This window comes from Accipiter gentilis, chromosome 4 (assembly GCF_929443795.1).
Source record: "Accipiter gentilis chromosome 4, bAccGen1.1, whole genome shotgun sequence".
Taxonomy (NCBI): Eukaryota; Metazoa; Chordata; class Aves; order Accipitriformes; family Accipitridae; genus Astur; species Astur gentilis.
The window spans coordinates 20,130,306-20,149,523 of NC_064883.1; the positions used below are offsets into that span (position 1 = coordinate 20,130,306).

Below are 19,218 nucleotides of genomic sequence, written 5' to 3' on the forward strand. Positions count from 1 at the left end.
GGAAGCCTTGTCGTTCCTATTCCTTTTCTTTTAGCGCATATAGCAGCATGGTACTGCTCTGCACGTGCATGTGTGTGCACATAAGCATGCACAGCTAGGAATGGAAAAAAAAATAAAAAACAAATCAAATCTAGAAGTTGACATGGATTAGTGTCTGCTCATGTAAAATGTGTAGCAGGATCTGATGCATGCAAGGCCATTACTGGCAGTCCCCATAGCCAAAGGTATCTATTTACATAGCAGCTGCATGAGCATTCTGCCAGTCAGGGCAGTCACATTTTCCCAGTGCCTCGCCAGTGACCGGTAATGAACACGCTGAGCACTGCTGGCAAGGAAAGATTAACCACACTGCGACAGAACAGGCTTGATACATTTTATTGGCAATACTAGTGTCATACTCGGGAACCACAAACCTTTGTCAGACTGTTAGTGTTAACTTGCATGACAAGTATCAGTGACCAACTGTATTTGAAATATAGTTAAAGTGCCTAGAAATAATAGGCATCTTAAAAAAAAAAAAAAAAAAGGAAACTCATTCCATCCACTCAAGCCAACCTTTATAGATCTTACATCTTAAACACAACTGATGTACTGTAATTGTTATGTGGACTTTAATGTAACCTCTACAGCAGCACACAGACAATGCAGTTCTCTCATTATGCACATGCTTTAGGATCGTTTATTTTAATGCTTTCAAATAAATATGTTCCATGCAGCACACTGCAATAAATAAAGAGCAGCAACTTTCCTATAGTACATCCATTCATAATGTAAGTCACCATGTGAAACACCACATCTAAAGTCTTTGGCCCAGTCCCATACAGTGAAGCACACAACATCTGCACATAATCATATCTGGCTTCATATGGATTTAATAGGACTATGCCAGAAGGGCAATGTGAGCACAAGTTTAACCAGGGGTTCCTAGCTATTAAATACAGCTACTAAGTAGTTAAAAGGCAACAACTAAACCCATAAAGGGTTGATTTGTCTTTTCTTTCTTACTTTTCAGACAGAAATATAAAGTATGAAAATGCTCTGGATATTTTCAGCCTTGTGTAAAGCAGCGTGATTAATACGGAATGCTTTGAGCAATACTGGCATGTACACTGGCATCAAAAGCCACAGCAAGACTGACTCTGACACCGAACACCGGCTTACTCAGTGGGGGAAAGCTGCTGTTCTGGTGATGGTGGGCGCTGCTCCTTCTCTTCCTCTAGGCCGACAGCTCCACCGCCCCTTCCTCTTCACTGTCTGCTCGGTTGGCACGGATTTCCACCAAGGTCCGAGCGAAGCGGGTCCATTCATCGTTGTGTGGAACAGCCAGCTGGGGGAGAAACCGACAGGTAATTAAGAGACCACATGGCGAGACTGGTTATCTCTCTGGCCCAAAATCGAGGCACCTCCTTTCAGGAGAGCTCCTACTGCAGTCAGTGCCGTTGTGCATGCTGAAGGACCGAGGCATGGGCCTCACCAACCCACTGTGGGTTGGTTATGCTGTAATGTGCTGCCGAGTTCCCAGGACAAATCTGGCAGCTTCTTATTCAGTACCAGCTAGAAGGAGCATCTAGTCAATGGCAGAGAAAAAAAGCTTTATCTGCTTGATTTTAAGGAAAAGTTTCTTGCTGGAGTGTTGTTGCAAAATCTACCCCTTGGTTAAAATATTTCAGATTTTCCAAACTAAGGTGAGGCCTTGATCTCTACAAGCATATACATGTACGTTTAACTTCACACGGGTGAGCTGGCTATTTGAAGTCAGTGAGGCTGTGCCCAAGTGTAATTGTTTGCAGGACCGAGGTCAATGTGAGCAAGGTAACAGAGATTTTACAACACTGTATTGAAACTATTTTCCTGAAGTTCATTAAAGCTCTTAATAGTAAAATAAATATATTGTGTTATTTTAGTTACCCTCCTCTATGTTAAGGAATTCACAATTACAAGAAATGCATTCTCATGGAAATGTTATACCAACTGGATGCTGCATTACTGGTCTGATTTTTTACATCATCATGCAAGATCCGTTTCCATTTAATACTATTGATGTTTCTAATGAAGAGCTCTTGAACACTAGGCTTCAAGAGGGACATGTAATCTAAATAGCTAAACTTCCAGACAAAATGCTTTAGTGCTATAGCAAAATAATACTGCAGTCATTTCCCACTGGATCCAACACGGCAATTTCTAGAAGATAATGCAAATTGGGATTGAGATAATTGGGGGGGGAAAAAACCCCGCAAGCAGTTTTCTCAAACTTTGTTTTCATTAACTCAAATTCCAGAAAACAGCAACAAGCATCCCGATGAACAATGCACATTTTTACTGCCCTCTTGAAGCCCTGTGATCATGTCCTGAATATAATATGAAAAAATAACTGTTTCAAGATACTATGCAGTGCTTGGTACTGAAGAAGGCAACTGCTTGGAAACTACGGAGCATATAATAAAATGCTGTCCACCTTAGCAAATGGATGCCTTTAGACTAAAGAATGACTATGACCTTAGCTAATCCAGTTTGTGGTACCCAATATTCAATCTGTACTGACTTACTCCTTTTAAAACACCACCAAAAATGCCACACAGATGGCTGGCTAACTACGTCCATTTGGCACTAGCAGATTATAGGTGCACACAAGGCTGTATGGTACACTGTACTGGAATGCAGTCAATTTATCCTCTTCTCTTTACATCCCAACAGCTATACATATTAACTGGAGACTACAAAAAGGATCTATTACATGAACTAGCAAGCCCAGCTGGGGAAAGAGCTTGTGTATATGCCCAATGTTAACCACCGGTGAAAGCTCCACGTACACTACTCCAAGTTCAGTGTCAATTGTATGGACAAGAATTTGCAATACTGGATCTAAATATCTCCTTTGTATCTCACTCATGTTGATGAGTTTTTCAACTATTTTGTATCTAGCTTTGCCTCTACATCCAATATTTTGGGGAAAAACATAGCATGTGTTTAAAAGCTTCCCATGTATAGTGCATATATCAGTGACGCAGTTACATTACGAAGGGCTGGTGTACAAGTTTGGGGTTTTGCCTGTTGAAACACTGAATATAGTACAGTTCAGCATTTACTAAGGCTACAGTGAGAAATGCAGTCTGTGTGAAAGCCAGCTCGGCCCTTGTCTTCCACGTTTTGCATTCTTCTCCTTTACTTTTCCCAGGAATGGAGACCAGAGTTACAGGAGTAAATCATTTGAGACAACTGTCTCTCACACTTACATGCACAGATGTGGATCTGTTATGGTCTTTATTTGAAAGACAGCTCTGTTCTTTCAAAAACCTTCAGCAGAAGGAAATGTTAACACCAGAATGGAGGTCAGTGCACCAACACACAAGTACCAACAGCACAGGTTTGGTTACAGCCACACGCCTATAAAAGCTACTGTATAGTAAGTTAAGGGACAGTGCAGAGAACCTTCTATCATAGATGCAACCAAACCCAGCTGTATGGCAATTTCCCTGTTACTATTGCTTGTGTCCTAAAAGATTTTATTTCTTGTGATGTGTATGGCACTATCATTTATCAAACTCCTGAATGAATGAAAACGTGAAATGAGTCTTACTTATTTCAAGTAGTAAAAACATTAAAGTGGAACAATATCCTAGGCAAAGGACTTACTGAATTTAATAAAGCCTCATTTCTCCTTGTCTTTTAAAGTCCTAAACAGCATTACATTGTATTAAATGGCTGAAGAAAACAATACGTCACTCTAAAGAAAAAAAAGAAATATATTTATGACATTGAGATCATTTAATTTCCTTTACTCCACAGCGTGGCCATAGACAAATAAAATCAAGTCCAGTCTATTAAAACAACTTGGTATCTCAAACTTGAGGAGTCTTTCCACAAATGTATGCATTACTTGCATTACTATTAATTGACAGTGTTAGCAAGACCTGGGCCATTTTTAATGACTCGGTTCACAAAACAATTAATGATTGAAGTGAACACCTTTAGCACAGAGATGAAAATACTCAATGCTCACACACAATCTAATTACTTAGAACTTTGTTTTATTTTAATTTTACCTTATTTAATCTCATGCACTGCATCATGCTTTCAATGAGGGGCCAATCCTGCTAATAGACTGTTAGTAGAATAAACCTCTCTAATATAAATTCCTCTGGGATGCAGAAGGAAACCTTAGCAATAATGAAGTCAAAGGAAAAAATTACTTTTACTCTTCTACCCCCCCTTCTTTCTGTGAAGGCCCTAACACTGAACCACAACAGTTATACAGAAAAAGACCACAAATAAAAACAAAAGCATCCACAAACTCCAAATTCTTGTCTGAATTAATGCTCCCCTTCCAGTCATTTCCCAGTCAAGTTCCTTCAGCCAGGCACACTGACACTCACAGGTGTTAGAGGCCTGGGTCTATCTGTGGAATCTTCCTTTCAGCTTCTTCACTCAAGTTTTTTTCTGTAAATACCAGAGCAGGGGTGGAAGAAACGAGGAGATACTTCATAGAGGAAGGGCAAAGGTTTTGAGCTAGCTGGGTGTTCCTCACTCATTTGGCATTTTTGCCATTTTTCTGTCCACTTCCAGTTACTACAAAGCAGCATGTGTTGAGTCTCAGCAGTCGTGATGTCAACACAGGGTAGAAATGTTCACCAAAGCATAATAACTTAATGTAGTAACTTATATTAACATTTGAGGCAGAAGGTTATTTGAATGAACTAAGGTATGGAGCAGAACAAGAAAATAAATGCTATTAATTGTTCTCCTTTGATCCCTTTACAATGGAAGGTAAGCGCTACCAGCACCTAATTAATTGACTGAATTACTCACACTGCTTTAACTTAAATATCATGGTTTAACTTAAATATCATGGTACATTTAGGTTGTGTGAGATGATAGTAATTCTAATGAGGAAAACCAGTATTATCAAAGCAAGGTGGTGACTTTAGCCAAACTTTGTCTGTTAAGCTGTTGGAGAGGAGTACTTTTGTCTTTTGTCTGGCTTTTAAAATACTGAAAGAGTTCAGGCTGCAAGACTACTGACCTGCAAGTGTGACTACAAGTTTACACATCCAAATAAACCTGCTTCTGCTTGTGAAGTTACATGTGCTCAGCTGGTTACAGGAGTGAGAATTTAGTATAGGAAAACATCTTCTCAAGATGTTAGGATGGTGACCCATTTTTAATTGGGTGAAGATATTTAACTCAGGACAATTGGGGTCTCTTATTTCTCAAAAAAAAAAAAAAAGTTTTCTTTATGTCACTATCAACTTTTTAGATCTCCTCCCCCAATTCATTTTCATAAAATATTCTTCCAAAAGCACTCAACATCTATGAGTATCTGTGCTTCCTACATGATCAATAACGTATAACAGGTAACAAAGACATGTAACATACTAAATACTAGACACATTTAAGATTTTATCATTTAAACTAGTTCACAAACTGTTTTTCTTGCTGATATTAAAAAACTTATTTACATGATGCAAACTCTCAGAATTAGTTTTTCTACCACCTCCATTACTTTATTTTTAGATAAGCAGATTTTGCTTTAGAAAAGATAACTCTCCAGCAAACTCCTCCTGGCTGAACGGTGCAGCTCAAACAACGTGGCTGGAAAAGGAAAGCCTCCCTGGGCAGCACCTCCCAGCCTGCAGTCTTCAGACCCCCATGCAAAGTGAGCTCCGTTGAGCCCCCAGATTGAGAATGGCTGTATGCTGCACACGAGGGCTAATATTCAGCAGCCACAATTGATATTAAGCACCAGAGAGAAAGACTGGTAATTTCAGCAAGCCCAGGGGCGGCCTCCAAAGAGTAACACTAAATAGATTTCTGCCTATTCCTGCGAGGCGTTACAGTTACCGGTTTATCTTAGTATAGAGAAATAACATTATACCTATGTGAATCTTTCCCAGCCTGTGTTTACCCAGTCCACCATATGTACATATACCAAGTGAAGGCAACTCTTGACTGGACAGAACACAATACAAAGGGCCTAGAAGGTAAGATGATGGGATGCAACAGCAAAAGGATTGTAAATTAGGAGCTGAGATGACCCCATCCTCTTGTTCTTCTCCTTCCCATCTGCTAGAGGTGACTGTTTCCTGGCCAGCTAGAAGCCCCTTGTCTCTAGTATCATTCTCACCCTCTTCTGTTTTGGGTGATAATGTGTTGAGCTGTTCTTTCAAGATTGGAGAGGATCTAAACATCTAGATTTGGAAAGAAGGGATTTGTCTAGCTAGGCCACATAGGTCAACCACAGTAGGTCCCCCCAGCTCATTTTTCAGAGTCATGGGGTTACAGCAGACTCTGAAGCAACAAGGCTTGTAAAGTTTAAAGGTAAGATTGTTCCAACTTGTGCCTATTCTCTACTGTGAGTAAAGGATAAAATGACCAGACCCAAGGGAAATGACCACCAGGATCTTCCTGACAAGCGCCTGGCTTTGCCTTGCTGATGTGTCACAATACTATGTGATTTATGCAGTGAACAACAAAATGGTATCTTACAGTGCCACCACAGAGCCCTTGGATTTTTGAACCTTCTGAAGCTTCTCTGTGTTTCCAGCATGATCACTCTAGCCAAGCACTTCACTTACCTGTTACCTTTCCAGCCCTGAAGCACAAACACGTGCCTCCCTCGATGCCAGTACTGACCAAGGAGATGGTTTATGTGCATCTAGTAAGAGTAACAGACCCATCTCGCCCCGAGGCTCGCCAGCCAGCTCGTCACAGGCAGCAGCATGAATGTGAATTTCACCAGAAACAGCCCCCTCCATCTTCTTGTCAAGGCAGAGATTTCCTGTGTGTGTAGAGCTTCCAATCCATACACCAGAGATCTTACAAACTGTATTTTCCATATTTTTCCCAGAAACTGTGCTATTAGCAACTTCACTGAACACTACTATTCTTAACACTCTTAAGACAGAACTCAGGAAAAGGAGATGCTCTGACCAGACAACTCTTGATGCTGCCATTTGTGTCAGCTAGTGCTGGGCTCCCCAAGCAAGCAGAAAAGCAACAGAAAACCAGTTCCTGAAGACAGAAATCAACATAAATCTCTTCTCATTTTCAGATCATTTAACACCTTCTAGTAACATTTGCTCTTTTAAGTTAGGTCTACTTAAAATAAAAAAAAAAGTAATGATTCTGAGACAAAAAAAAAAAGCTTTGAATGTGCTTTTTAAAGGAATCTATCCAGAAGGTTGAAATAAGATATTACAACATATTTCAAGATTTTTCTATATTCCCCTCCTATCCATCTTTTTTATGGCTGAGAGTGTTTCAGCTCAATTTGTCCAAATCTCTGTATAGCTTCAGTTTCCCTGAAAAACCACTTTCCAGCAAATGAATTATTCATTGAGGATATTTCACTTTATTCCTGGCTCCTCGCCTTCCCTGGAGCCTGTAAATCTTTGGGATGGGAGCAGACAAACTCTTCCTGCCTTCATCCCTTCATGCTCCTGTCCAGCACAGCTCTCTGAGGGCTGGGGACTCTCCTGAGAAGGAGATAAAATGCAATGTCAGCAGTGGCAGCCTCCACTTTGGAGAAACCAGTGTCCCATAGGCTCAAAGGGAGTACAATCATCTGTGTTCAGCCTATTGTGTCTCCTTTTTAATGACTCTACCTCGTGGGTCAATCTACCTGTCACTGAGACACTGGTTCATAACATGCAGCGCTGATCACTGGTGAAAGTATTGTGCAATCCCAATCACCAGGTTAAGAATCACAATTTTTCATCTTCACCTAGAGTTCAGACACCTCAAAAGCAAAAATAGCCGTGGGAAGAACTTCCTCAGTGTTGTCTCTGACTGAGGAGTTGTTCTGAAGAGACAAATTTTTCCAACCAGAATGGTCTATGATCGCTTCTAACAGACACATCCCGTGGACACAGGTGTAAAAGGAGAATCTGAAAGTGAACCATTACACCACAACTTGGAACGATCTGCCAAAGTATGTGGTCTGCAGCCGGCCCGCGCAACTGCATTGCCACACACTGTTTTCAATTAGACGTTTGCAGACGAGCCTGCATGGTGGTCCAAGATACACTCTAAGGGTGACAGCGGTTCCTGAGTTAAAAAATCTGTGATCCATTCAAACACATTTCGTAGAAGTACAATGCTTTCTTGTTTTTGTATATAGAAAAACTTGTTCTGATCTAAGTTGATGGGTTTCTATAGCTGGTCACCATGTTCCTAGAGATCAGAAACTTTCTGATTAACACGCAACTTTTATTAGTTGCATTTGGGTTTGTTGTTGTTTAGAGGCAAAGGTTGATCTTATTTTAGACAATCCTGTTTACTTCTCTCCAATTCAACACAGCCGTATTTACAAAAAAAAACTCATATCCAGCAGGGAAAATAAAAACTATATGAAAATTAATGTTCCTCTAATCTCCAAAATACTCTGTTGCTATTATAACTTTTGAGAAGCGCAAGTTAAACACTCTTTGAAGAGACAGCTAATTAAAACTTAGAAGATATTCAGATTAATTTGAGTTTGTGGAAAACACCAAGTCTGGTAAACTAACTTTAACAATTAAAATCTCAGCCTTCACACTAAGTTATTTGTATATGTGGTTTATCATCATTTTTATATTCTTTCAATTTAATAGCATCATCAAATAAACGTAGCTTCAGGCGAATATCATTTTAGCTATTTTCTCTACGCAGAATTTTTGTCAACCTACATTGTCCATATCACCCTCTAAAATTAAGTGCTGTATTGAAAAGAAATGTGCTGCAAATACTTTGTGCAATGGATTAAGATCTGAATGCAGTTATGACATTGTAGGTAAAAATATTTTTAATGATGATAAAATATAACTACTTCAGCTTGATGTTTTCTAAAAAGTAGAACAGACAATCAGTCTGATTTTCTGGGTAAAAGAGAACACTTGCAGAATGAGGATCGTAATACTTACAAATGAAAACCAAGAATTATAGTTCCACTTTAAGCAACTGACCCTATCTTCCAGAGTTCAACAGATGTTTTATCACTATCACTGAGGTGAAAACAGATACGTAAATATTAAATATCTTGATATGCACACAGAGAGCAGGCAAGCACGCACCTATTCTGGCCCTGGTCTTGCCCCCCAGAATCAATTACAGACCGCCTTTGATATTTTTCTCTACCTATATGGATTTTTTTTTTTCCTGAAAAAGCCTATATTTTTCCAGGCAACACCCTATGCCACACACATGGATGGAAACAAAGTGGGAGGTAATATGTAACGAAATGGCCACCAAAGTAACCAAGAGCACCCTTTCCACATAACTATGGTACCACTGTATTTAACTCTTGGGAGAGCCAAGCATCATTGTTAACAATGGATGAAACCACTAGCAGGAACTCAAACCCCACATACTGCATGCAGATGATTTTAATGAGATACAGTGTTTAGACCACAAAGGATACACTCCAGAGTAGCTCTATATATATTTGTTTACTTAATTGAAGGGGTGGAATACCATAGGCAGCCTAAATACTGCATTTATTCTATGCACAGCAGTCAGTCCAGTGTCACAGACAGACTATACGCCACCCTTCTACAAAGTTAATTACTTAGCCCTCATCTAGATTAATGTCTGTTGTGATTTATTTCTTTGCAATTCACCAGCAGGGTCTGATTTAACTAGTGCTGCCATAGTAAAAAGAAGACAAAATATTAGCTTATACAACAACAAAAAAAAAGAGCTTAATCTCAAACAGAAACTGAATCCATTTTCAGCAAACTTTTGACTTTTTCTAACGAGAACAGTAGCTGCTGAATTGTTACACTTGATGGTAAGTTATGTTTTGAATACCAAGCAAACAATGGTGTTATTTTAATAATTTATACACAATATGCAAAGATACACTTTATAAAGGACCTACATAAGAACTCAAGCATTTGAATACCCATTTATTCATTCAGCATTATGATACTGTCTTTAATCTTTAAAAAAAAAAAGCAAAAAAAAAAAAAAGCAATAAACAACAAAACCTGTGCTGGAAGTAAACACCAATTATGGAAAACTTCAACCTGAAGGATTAAAACTTGATAGGGTATATGGAAAAGAAAAGAAGGAAGTGGAAAGTATCTTTATATTGTAGACAACGCTACAGTTCCACCTATAGTATCAGAATTGGCTCAGGTTCTCCTGAATTAACCAGAATGCTGTCCAAGCTACCAAACAGGTTATGCTTCCCTCAATTAATGTATCAAAATGCTGCACTTGGTATTGACTACAGAGGATAAAATATTAACTAATCCCCAGTCACCTTGAAAGAGATGACTGAAAAGTGAAATTTAGATTACTTTTGTTTCCTTAGATCACTTCGTATTTTTAAAACACAAACATTAAGCTGTAAGCCTATAGCCTGTCCTTAAGCACACCAGAGTGCTTTCACCAGTCACATTGTGTGGAGGGTCCTCTCCTACGGATCTCCTCAAGTGATACATTCAGTGGCAGAGACTATTGGCCTGTTTAAGACCTTGGAAACAAGAGAGATTTAATATAATTAATCAGCTACAGGAGCAGAAAGAGCATCTGCCATGCTTCAGAGAAGCTAACAATTTTGCTTCAAAAGATGTGGTGCCCTAAGCATCAAGGTTCTTGCAGTTCCTACCTTGCCACCACTTCTGTAATGCCATCAATTTACAGGTTAAGAAAAAGTGAGGCATGCTGCCCACCATTTGTCTCCCATGGGGATCTCAGTCCTGCTTTGATTGCCATTTCTCAAAGTTATTGAAAACTCCTGTGATTTTTTGCATGAGTTTCAGGATATTTAATGCTTGGAGCTAAGGGATCAAGAGAATTCCTCTACCAAATTATATTATCAGTTCTCATCATTGCACTAGAAAGCCTAAAAATACCAAATCAATCAAAATTAGAAGGTAAGGAGCCTTCAACCTATTGTTCTTTCCAATACCTACATTTTTTTTATTGACTACTACATTGATTGGAAGAACTGTCCTATCATTTTTACTTGAAATACTAGAGGTTCACCCTGTGGGGTAGCTGCACTGGCAAAGGTACCTCCCTGAAGTTCAGCTGAGTGAAGGACTATTGCCTCAGGGAATAAATAAATCATGGTGTCTTCAGCTCAGCTTGCTTCCTTTCCAAACCAAGTCAGCCATATCCACGCCATGAAATCTGGCAGAACAGGAACTGTAAAGGACTTTTGCCACAGCTTTCTGGCTCCCAGTTGGCAAATGGACTCTCACCAAAAGCAGCTTATGAACCACTCAAAGATTTTGGTTTGCAGGAGAGCTGCTGCCTTCCCTGAGATTTTGCACACGTTCCATTATCTGCCAAAGCTCATCCATGAAATAGCAGGGGGTTTTGTTTTGTTGGGTTGTTTGTTTGTTTGTTTCCATTTCAGACATAGACTTTTTCCATCACTCTAGGCATTGGAGGATAAATTTCACATTTAAGTTAAACACTGAACATGGAATTTTAGCCACCAAATAGGATGTATTAAGACCCAGAGTTATCCTCAGTTGATATTTTAGGTTTAACCATTACTTTCCAAGTCACAAATTACATATTTTTTCATGTTCAAAATACAGACCATTTTGCAAACCATAAAAAAAGATTTGCAAATTGCTGCACACAAACTGAGCTTAAACTGAATTTTGCATTTTGTACTTTTTCCCCTACCATACTCTCTGTTACTTAAAGCTATAAACATTTTTCAGTAACACTTCTTTTTACATCAGAAAGGTGGTAAAAACTTTCAGAGAAAATATCACCCAACAGACTAGCTAGATGTTTAAAATACATACTCTGTGACACTATTAACATGCATTGACTTCAGCTCTGTCCCCCACCGAGTGTCCCAGGATGCAGGGTCGGGATGGGGCAGACCAGCTAAAGCACTTGCTCAGCTTTCACTGCCTCACCTACAACTACCATGGGAAGCCTGGACCCAGATTATCTTTTCCACTAAGCTTCTTCAAAGGTTTGCAGGAGAAGCAGTAACTGAGGAGCTAGCAGTGAAGCCACCGGTAGCGCTGATGCGCTAAACATATAGTGGATGGACTGGTATGTCCAATCTGGAGCCTGCCTTTCTCCTTTGTCTCTTGCCCTTTACAGTGTTTCCCAGCTCAGCAGGAAAATACCGGCAGGAAGATTGTCACATACAGCTCTCCCCCCTCCCTCTCCTGCAGGCTTTACTGTGCAGAAAGGGAATGATCTCTTACAGCTTCTCTTCTGCCACTCTCATCACTTCGTTATCTGAGTCCCTTCTAATAGTGCATTAAGCTACATGATTAACTCCTGTCACATGTGGCTTGTTCTCTCTGATCCTCTCTGCAGGGGTATGGTGTGGGCCTTTGCAAGGGAAAAGGAAACATACGTTGGCTTTAAAACCTGTGTGCAAATGAATAAAAAGGACTGGAGCCAGATTTTTGTTGGTTGGTTGACTAGTTTTCTTAAGCTTTTTATTTCATATGATGAGGAGTTCAGGAATTCTTATAAAAGATATTTCTATCATATTGGAAACTCATGTCTTTTTATCCCATGAAATTCTCTGGAGAGCTAGTAAGCTATCTCTGGAGAACTACCGAAATATTTCATCATATGCAACTGGAAGGTAAGGATAAAGAATCACCTGAATTTTTAGGATGACAATTTAAGCCCCCTCACCCCTCCTTTCTGTCTGTTTTCACTAATGCCCATTTAATTCCACTGTCTAATAAACAAATGAGAGAAAGCATATCTTTGTTAAAAATCTGGTACTTCCTCCTTTAGTTTTAAGAAGTAATATTCTGGTAGTAAAATGAAAGTGGAATTTCATGTTCATTTATATATATAGTGAAACAGAAGAAACTCTGTCATTACCAAGAATGAGCATACATCACGGTATAGGGAGGAGAGTGACCCACTGCTATATCAAACACCACATCACAAAATCCTGTTGACAGGCTCCACTTCAAGACGCTGTTTGTCCCACTGTCCCTACCCACTCTGGAACTTCAGCTTTCCACTAGTTAAAAATATTCTTCTAATTTTTTACTTGAATACATGACCAGCTTGCAGCCACATGCCTGGTGGCAGTGTGTCCTCAGCTTCACTAGTTCTCCCTCTCTGGACCCAAACACACCTATCTCTGTAAGTACACGAATCATCTACATTGCCACCACGCTCAGACTTCCTTGGCTAGTCACACCAAGTTCTTCAGCCTGTTTCTACAGGCTACTCTCCTCTCCCAGTAGCCCAGATCCACATCTCTCCCTGATAAGTTTCAAGCATTCTTTTAAAAAATACACATTTTTAAACAAGAGGGGAAATGATTTTGAAGTAATCCTTTAAATCACATCATTTTTATGAAGCCGCTTTGTAAGTCAGAAGCCCACGATGAAGGTGACTGAGAGGGGCAGAGAAGCAGTGAAGTGCAAGGCCCTAGACTGGCACTGGAGATAAAGAGCTCCAACCCTCAGCAACCAGCCTTGGGTAAGTCAGATTAGTTAGATCATGGCTCAGTTTTCCCTCTTGAAAAGCACTTCCCCAATAAAGATTGTTATTTGTAATGCAAGCCTCCATTCCAGCTTGTATAAGTACCAAAACATGACTGAAAGAACAAGGTAACTCATATCCTTTTCCATTTCTTATCAGACTAGTATGACCGACAAACACACAGCCATGCGTATAGGGGTACTCATGGGCATAAATGTATGCATTTCTATGTCTGGATGTAGCCAAGCCTCGTTTTAAACTGTAGAAGTATATAAATGCTTGGTTTTAACTTATCAGTGTAACAACAACATTGTTTTTCTACAGGAGAATAAACCAGTGCTTACATAAAGACCTCAAAGCATTCACAGTAACCTAAAGTAATGAATATTGTAATGAGAAACACAAGTATTTAGGGTGATAATGACTGGACTTTGCTCTACTTAGATCGGCTCACCCCCTATGGAGGCTACCAAAGCTTAAAGATTTTATCACCCTAGTAATCAGCAATGGGTAATGGCCTTCATAAAACACAGTAATTAAATTGACTGATTTCAAACTAGTGCATTTTTTTCATTAGGGAGTTCTTATTTAACCTACTTCAAAAATCCCTTTGTGAATACTGGCTATATCAGTCAAAATTCAAATGACAACGAGGGATGAAGAGCTTTTTCTGTTCAATATTTCAGATATTATTCAAGTAAAAAGCTGGAGTTCCTAGTATGCTGTCATTCTTACTTTTTTTTTTTTTTTTTTTGTCATCTCTAAGAGCTTCCAGTTTTAAAAGTCTCTCAAGACTGAACGTTATAAAACTGGGGGCAGAGGGGAAGCAAATCAAAACCTTAGCTCTTTACATTTTCCAACAACTCTTAAGAGATTCTGCTTTGTTAAAACATGCTTTTAAAATTCTCCGAGGCCAGTATTCCAGCCTCCCTAGCAAAAATATCAATGGTGAAATTCAGGCACTGCCTCACAATCCATTTAATTATCCTTTATGCCTGGATTGTGCGTGTTGTTGTAACTACTGTATCTTACTTGATCTTTGAATACTTTGAATAAAACTTGGTTGTAAGCACAACCCCTTATTATTGCTCAAATTTGCCTTTACAATATGTGTGTAAGCCATTTATCTGTGTTCCAAGAATACTTGTAACTCAACACAGATTTTAAAATAAAATATTTTATGGCAAGTCTCAACTCTGGTTTTGCGGCAAAAACATTTCCTAACTCAATATATGCTCTACGAGAGCTTTATGATGGCAAAAGTAAACCTACTGGAAAATCTACCTGGATAACTACATGACACAAAACCTAGTTTCGTATTTCTCTCTCTGGGCTACAGCAGTTTTTAACTGCCTGAAAGAGATGTTGGCTATGTTTTCCATATGAAATCTATAGTGAAACACAGGGATCTCAAGCTAGGAGTACAAAGTACCAACCCTTCCCCACTCTACCCAGAAAAATAAGTGACTCTAGCCATGCTGAAATGTGAGAGTTGGTCACAAATATGCATTTTTCTTTCTCTAAAACCCTAAGAATCTCAGAGCAGCTGTTAAAGGCTGCTGAAATCAAACGAAACTGTTTTAGAGGCACCAGTGGGATATTCCTTACTGTACCACTTCATCCACATATTTCAGGCAGTTGCCAGCTCCTCTCTCACTGGTAATGTACTTGAAAATGAGATATGGGATTAACACCCATCATGGAGCAAATGGGGAAGTACACAAACAATCTAACGCAGCAGTCCTAAAAGGGCTTAAGGAGATATTAACTCTGAAACCTACCAAAGTCACATAAACATCAATATGATTCTGATTTCACTGCAAGGAAATGAAGACAGAGGTAATAACTGTGTAATGAATCCCAGGTAACTGCTTTCTTTGGCAGAGCCAGCTTTCCTGGATGGTCTAGGGAAAGACCTTTTCTCACTTTTCTCCAGTTCCACCTGTCATACTAGTCACCCTTTAAAAGCATGACTAGAATCAACTATCTGAAAGACTGCCAAATGGATGCAACAGTTTGTCCGGTAACTAGTTTAACAAAATAATGTACAGTAATAAGCTCCTTGTGATTACAGTTTCAAACTCTCCAATCCTGTGCTGCAAACTTACTTTATATTTTATTAAAATCAAATAATAAATCATTGATTTACAGTTTCTATCTATTTATTCACAGTGCAAGCAGAATATGACCTGGAAGAGATTAATGGGAAAAAAAAATAATAAAATAATGGAAGATGGATGAGAAGCTGCTTCTTTCACAACCAAAGGTGCAAAGAGCATTCTCAATAAGCCAGGTAAGCAAGAAACGTGGTTGTTAGAGAATATTTATGACAGCGGCAACGGTGTAACATCACTGAAGCATGCATAATGGGAGCTAGCTTTCTAGAAAATATAACTACAAAAGAGACATGCAGTTAGATCTAACTATCAATCACCTGGACCTGTGAATAAATCTATAGTCAGTGGTCCATGTTCTGTTAAAATCAACTTGTAGCATACAGAAAACTTGCTGCCCAGTAAATAAACTGTGAGACCACAAAAGCTAAAATATGTTATACATACTATCACAATAATAATATCTAAACTACTAGACCAGCAGAGGTTTGAATATTTAGTTCTTACAGAGTAAAGTATATTTAGAATGACTGGTTATATTCTCTGGTTAAGTTATATACATTTAAGATCCCATCACACTGAAACAATCAGATTTTTGTGTGTGCGTTTGGGTTTTTATTTCATTTTATAATTCACATTCTTTAAATCAGTGGTTACTGATCCACAAGAGCACATCTATAGGGACTATTTAAGTCTCCTCTCCCCTGGAAGTGTGTGTATAACTCCTATTAATGCTAATGGGCATAAAGCACACGCATTGAGGAGAAAATAGACCCCTCACTGTGAAAATAAACGTGTTCAGTTATTTTCAGACACAATGCCGAAATCAAACAACTAAAAGTACATACTCTAAGGAGATAACATCATATAGCCTCACTGAAAATGTCACCATTATTTTTAACTCCCCGGTCATGGACCGTGCCACGTCCTTCATGTTTCTGCCATTTCTTATGTCATAAAGAATATGACTAGATAACACATCAAAAAGAGCCAAATCCTAAATACTTACACAAGTGAAACAGCCCTGATTTCACACTCCTTGCCTCCACAAAGGATGCAAGGTTAGTCCTTGTGTCTTACATTTTCACTTAGGCCCTATAATGTTTTCTCCTTACACCATATGGGTTAATAGCAGCAGTAAACTTTACCGTTCTCTAGAATAGTTCCTTAAAACTGTGATGAATCTACCAAAGTAAAAATTCCTATCACTTATTTTTTTCCTTAATGATTTGATACCCTGATGTTTTCTGCTCTGATCAAAATTCATGGAGTCAATTCCATCTGTTCAAGCAGTTAAGAAAAATTGCTTATATAGTAATGTGAAATTCAAAGACACTATGCTTTATTATAATACAAATATAATCACAATTTTTCTGATAGAACCAATGTTTTATGAATTTACAGCTGATCTAATGTGATCCTCACAGTCATGAGAAAAGAAAGGTTTTAAAAAGGGTACAGTATAATTGGAGCATTAATGTTTTTGGTGAGTATATTTAGGGTCTTTGTAAAGTGGCCTGCTGACTTTCTAATGCGAGTAATCACACCCATCTTCCCAAATCAGAGACGTGCACCTTCAAATAAGTAGATGCTACTGAGTTATCAGTCAGGCAGGGATGAGTTCTTCCAGTGATGAGGCCTTTTCAAAAGTTGATGCTGTAGGAGATGGGTAGAGTGCTATTGCTGAAAGGTCAACTGTCACAGCTTAGGTGTCGGGCTTTGCAATACTGCTGGGTAAAATATGAAAGCTAGGTGCTCCCAGAAGCTGTACAGTCCAACTCCCAGCCCCTTGCCCCCAGCTACATGCTCATTCATCTACTCTCACACTGAGTCAGTTCATGGAGAAAAATACCCCAAAGAAAACCAAAAAACTCAACCAAACAACAAAAAAAATCAATAATTCTCTGCTGATCTATCTCCCTCCCCACAATGTGGGTGGTGACAAGCACTGCTACCAGCACGAAAACTGGGCAGTGAGTGATATGTCTAGGGCTGGCTGGCTGGCAGTGGGAGAAGGACAGCCCATTTTAAACTGTCAGACCAGCTCCATCATGTCCCAGAATCAAACCCATACAAAAAGGACAGTCAAAAGAGGACCCCAGCTGAGCCATGGAACTGGCCAGTGTTTGCACACTTAAGTAAAGAGAGAGCCTTAAAGGCTGCTGTATTTCTGCCAGACACTTCCAAAAGTGCATGTGCATGCTGTGAATTCCCTGTGTGTCATGCCTGAGGACAGCTAAGCATGGAATAACTCATCAGAGAGCTCTTTATGGATTGGCACAGAGGGTTAATGATGGAAGAAGCTGTTATTCACTGTACAAACCCTTGGTGCCAGGCTCTTGACCTACAAAGTCTTTCTGCATCTCACTTAAGGCTTTATAGTGAGAAGAGTTGTGCTGGAGAATATATGAGCACCCTTCTTTTTTAAACCAGAAAAAGCCACTAACAGCACAGCAGTCCTAGTAGTATCTAAAGCTGTTGCAGCCCAGACCACCTCTCCTGAATTTGGTACAGGAATTACTGCAGAGACTGATACTGCTAAAATGAACCAGGCAACAAATTAATGAGCTCCTTCATTCATTACGGAAGAGGATGAGGGGTGGCAATACCCCATGACCTGTCAGCAGCCATGTGGATGGACATCCATCTGTTTGCCTAAGTGTGTATGGAGCTGAGCTGGAGATGCTGGGGCTCTGCACAGGCAGGGCATGCAACATCCATGAAGCAGAACACTTTATGTAACACTGATCTGGACTCACACAAATAAATACTGTTGAATGACAGTCTTTTCTTTTTTAAGTAATAGAAGCCTGTCTTTCTTTTTGATCTGAGTGTATCACTGTGACTCATTTTGCAGGTTGAAGTCTGATTATAAAGAGAAAGGCCAAAAACTTAAATATTACTTCTTCTGCATAGAACACTACATCTATTTTCTCCTGGGTGAGCTTGCAGGGATAAACAATCCTATGAATGATTATTTGGTGTATAATATGCAAAAAGAGACATTTCTACAGCCCGTCTAGACTTCCAGACAAGATCAGACTGCACTGTCATCAAAGACATTGCCATAGCCTATCGTTTCACTTGGAAGACAGAAAAAACACCTTTTCGGAAAAGTCATGCAAAAATGAAAACTAAATAAAAACAGCCTGACCTGTCAGTGTCATAGTGGAAATCTGAGCGCAGTAACCTTAGACAATTTAGAAATTATGCTAACAGTATGGCAAGAAGTTTCAGCAAACATTTGTGAGGAAAGGCAACTCCTGCACAAGTGAATGCAATCCAAAAACATGAGTCATGCACAAGCAATTTTGCTATGGGCCATGAAATCACTTTATGAGAGTTACAGATAATTCTGTATGTATTCTATAATGTTTCCCTACTGTGTAGAGATGGATATCTCAGTATCCTATCACAGATAATGATGGAAAACAAATTCTCTACATAAAAGCTGATTGCTCAGAGATTCACCCTTAACTGTTCCAAGGGATTGTAATGCTGACAGAATACTTTACACTGTATTCATCAACAAAGCGGTAGATTCCATCAGTGCCAAACACACTGCAGTTTAGATGTTTTTTATAAGATGTAGCAGGGTGAATTGAGAGCAGCCTTAGACACAGCATACACATTCTACTATTTCTCAGCACCTACATACTCTTTATCACACATACATCTACAGTCC

General features: G+C 39.2%; 1 protein-coding gene across 7 annotated transcripts in view; it reads right to left on the minus strand.

Moving 5' to 3' along the window:
- Nucleotides 1–334: 334 nt before the first annotated feature.
- Nucleotides 335–19,218, minus strand: part of DYNC1I1 (dynein cytoplasmic 1 intermediate chain 1) — a 201,851-nt gene continuing 182,967 nt past the window's right edge. For 2 of the 7 annotated variants that reach the window (XM_049798837.1, XM_049798835.1), the window contains exon 17: nucleotides 335–1,327. In XM_049798837.1, the coding sequence (XP_049654794.1) occupies nucleotides 1,217–1,327 (111 nt within the window). In that variant the 3' untranslated portion in view covers nucleotides 335–1,216. The remainder of the gene's footprint in view (nucleotides 1,328–19,218) is intronic. The other 5 variants (XM_049798840.1, XM_049798838.1, XM_049798842.1 and 2 more) reach the window with 3 other exon arrangements.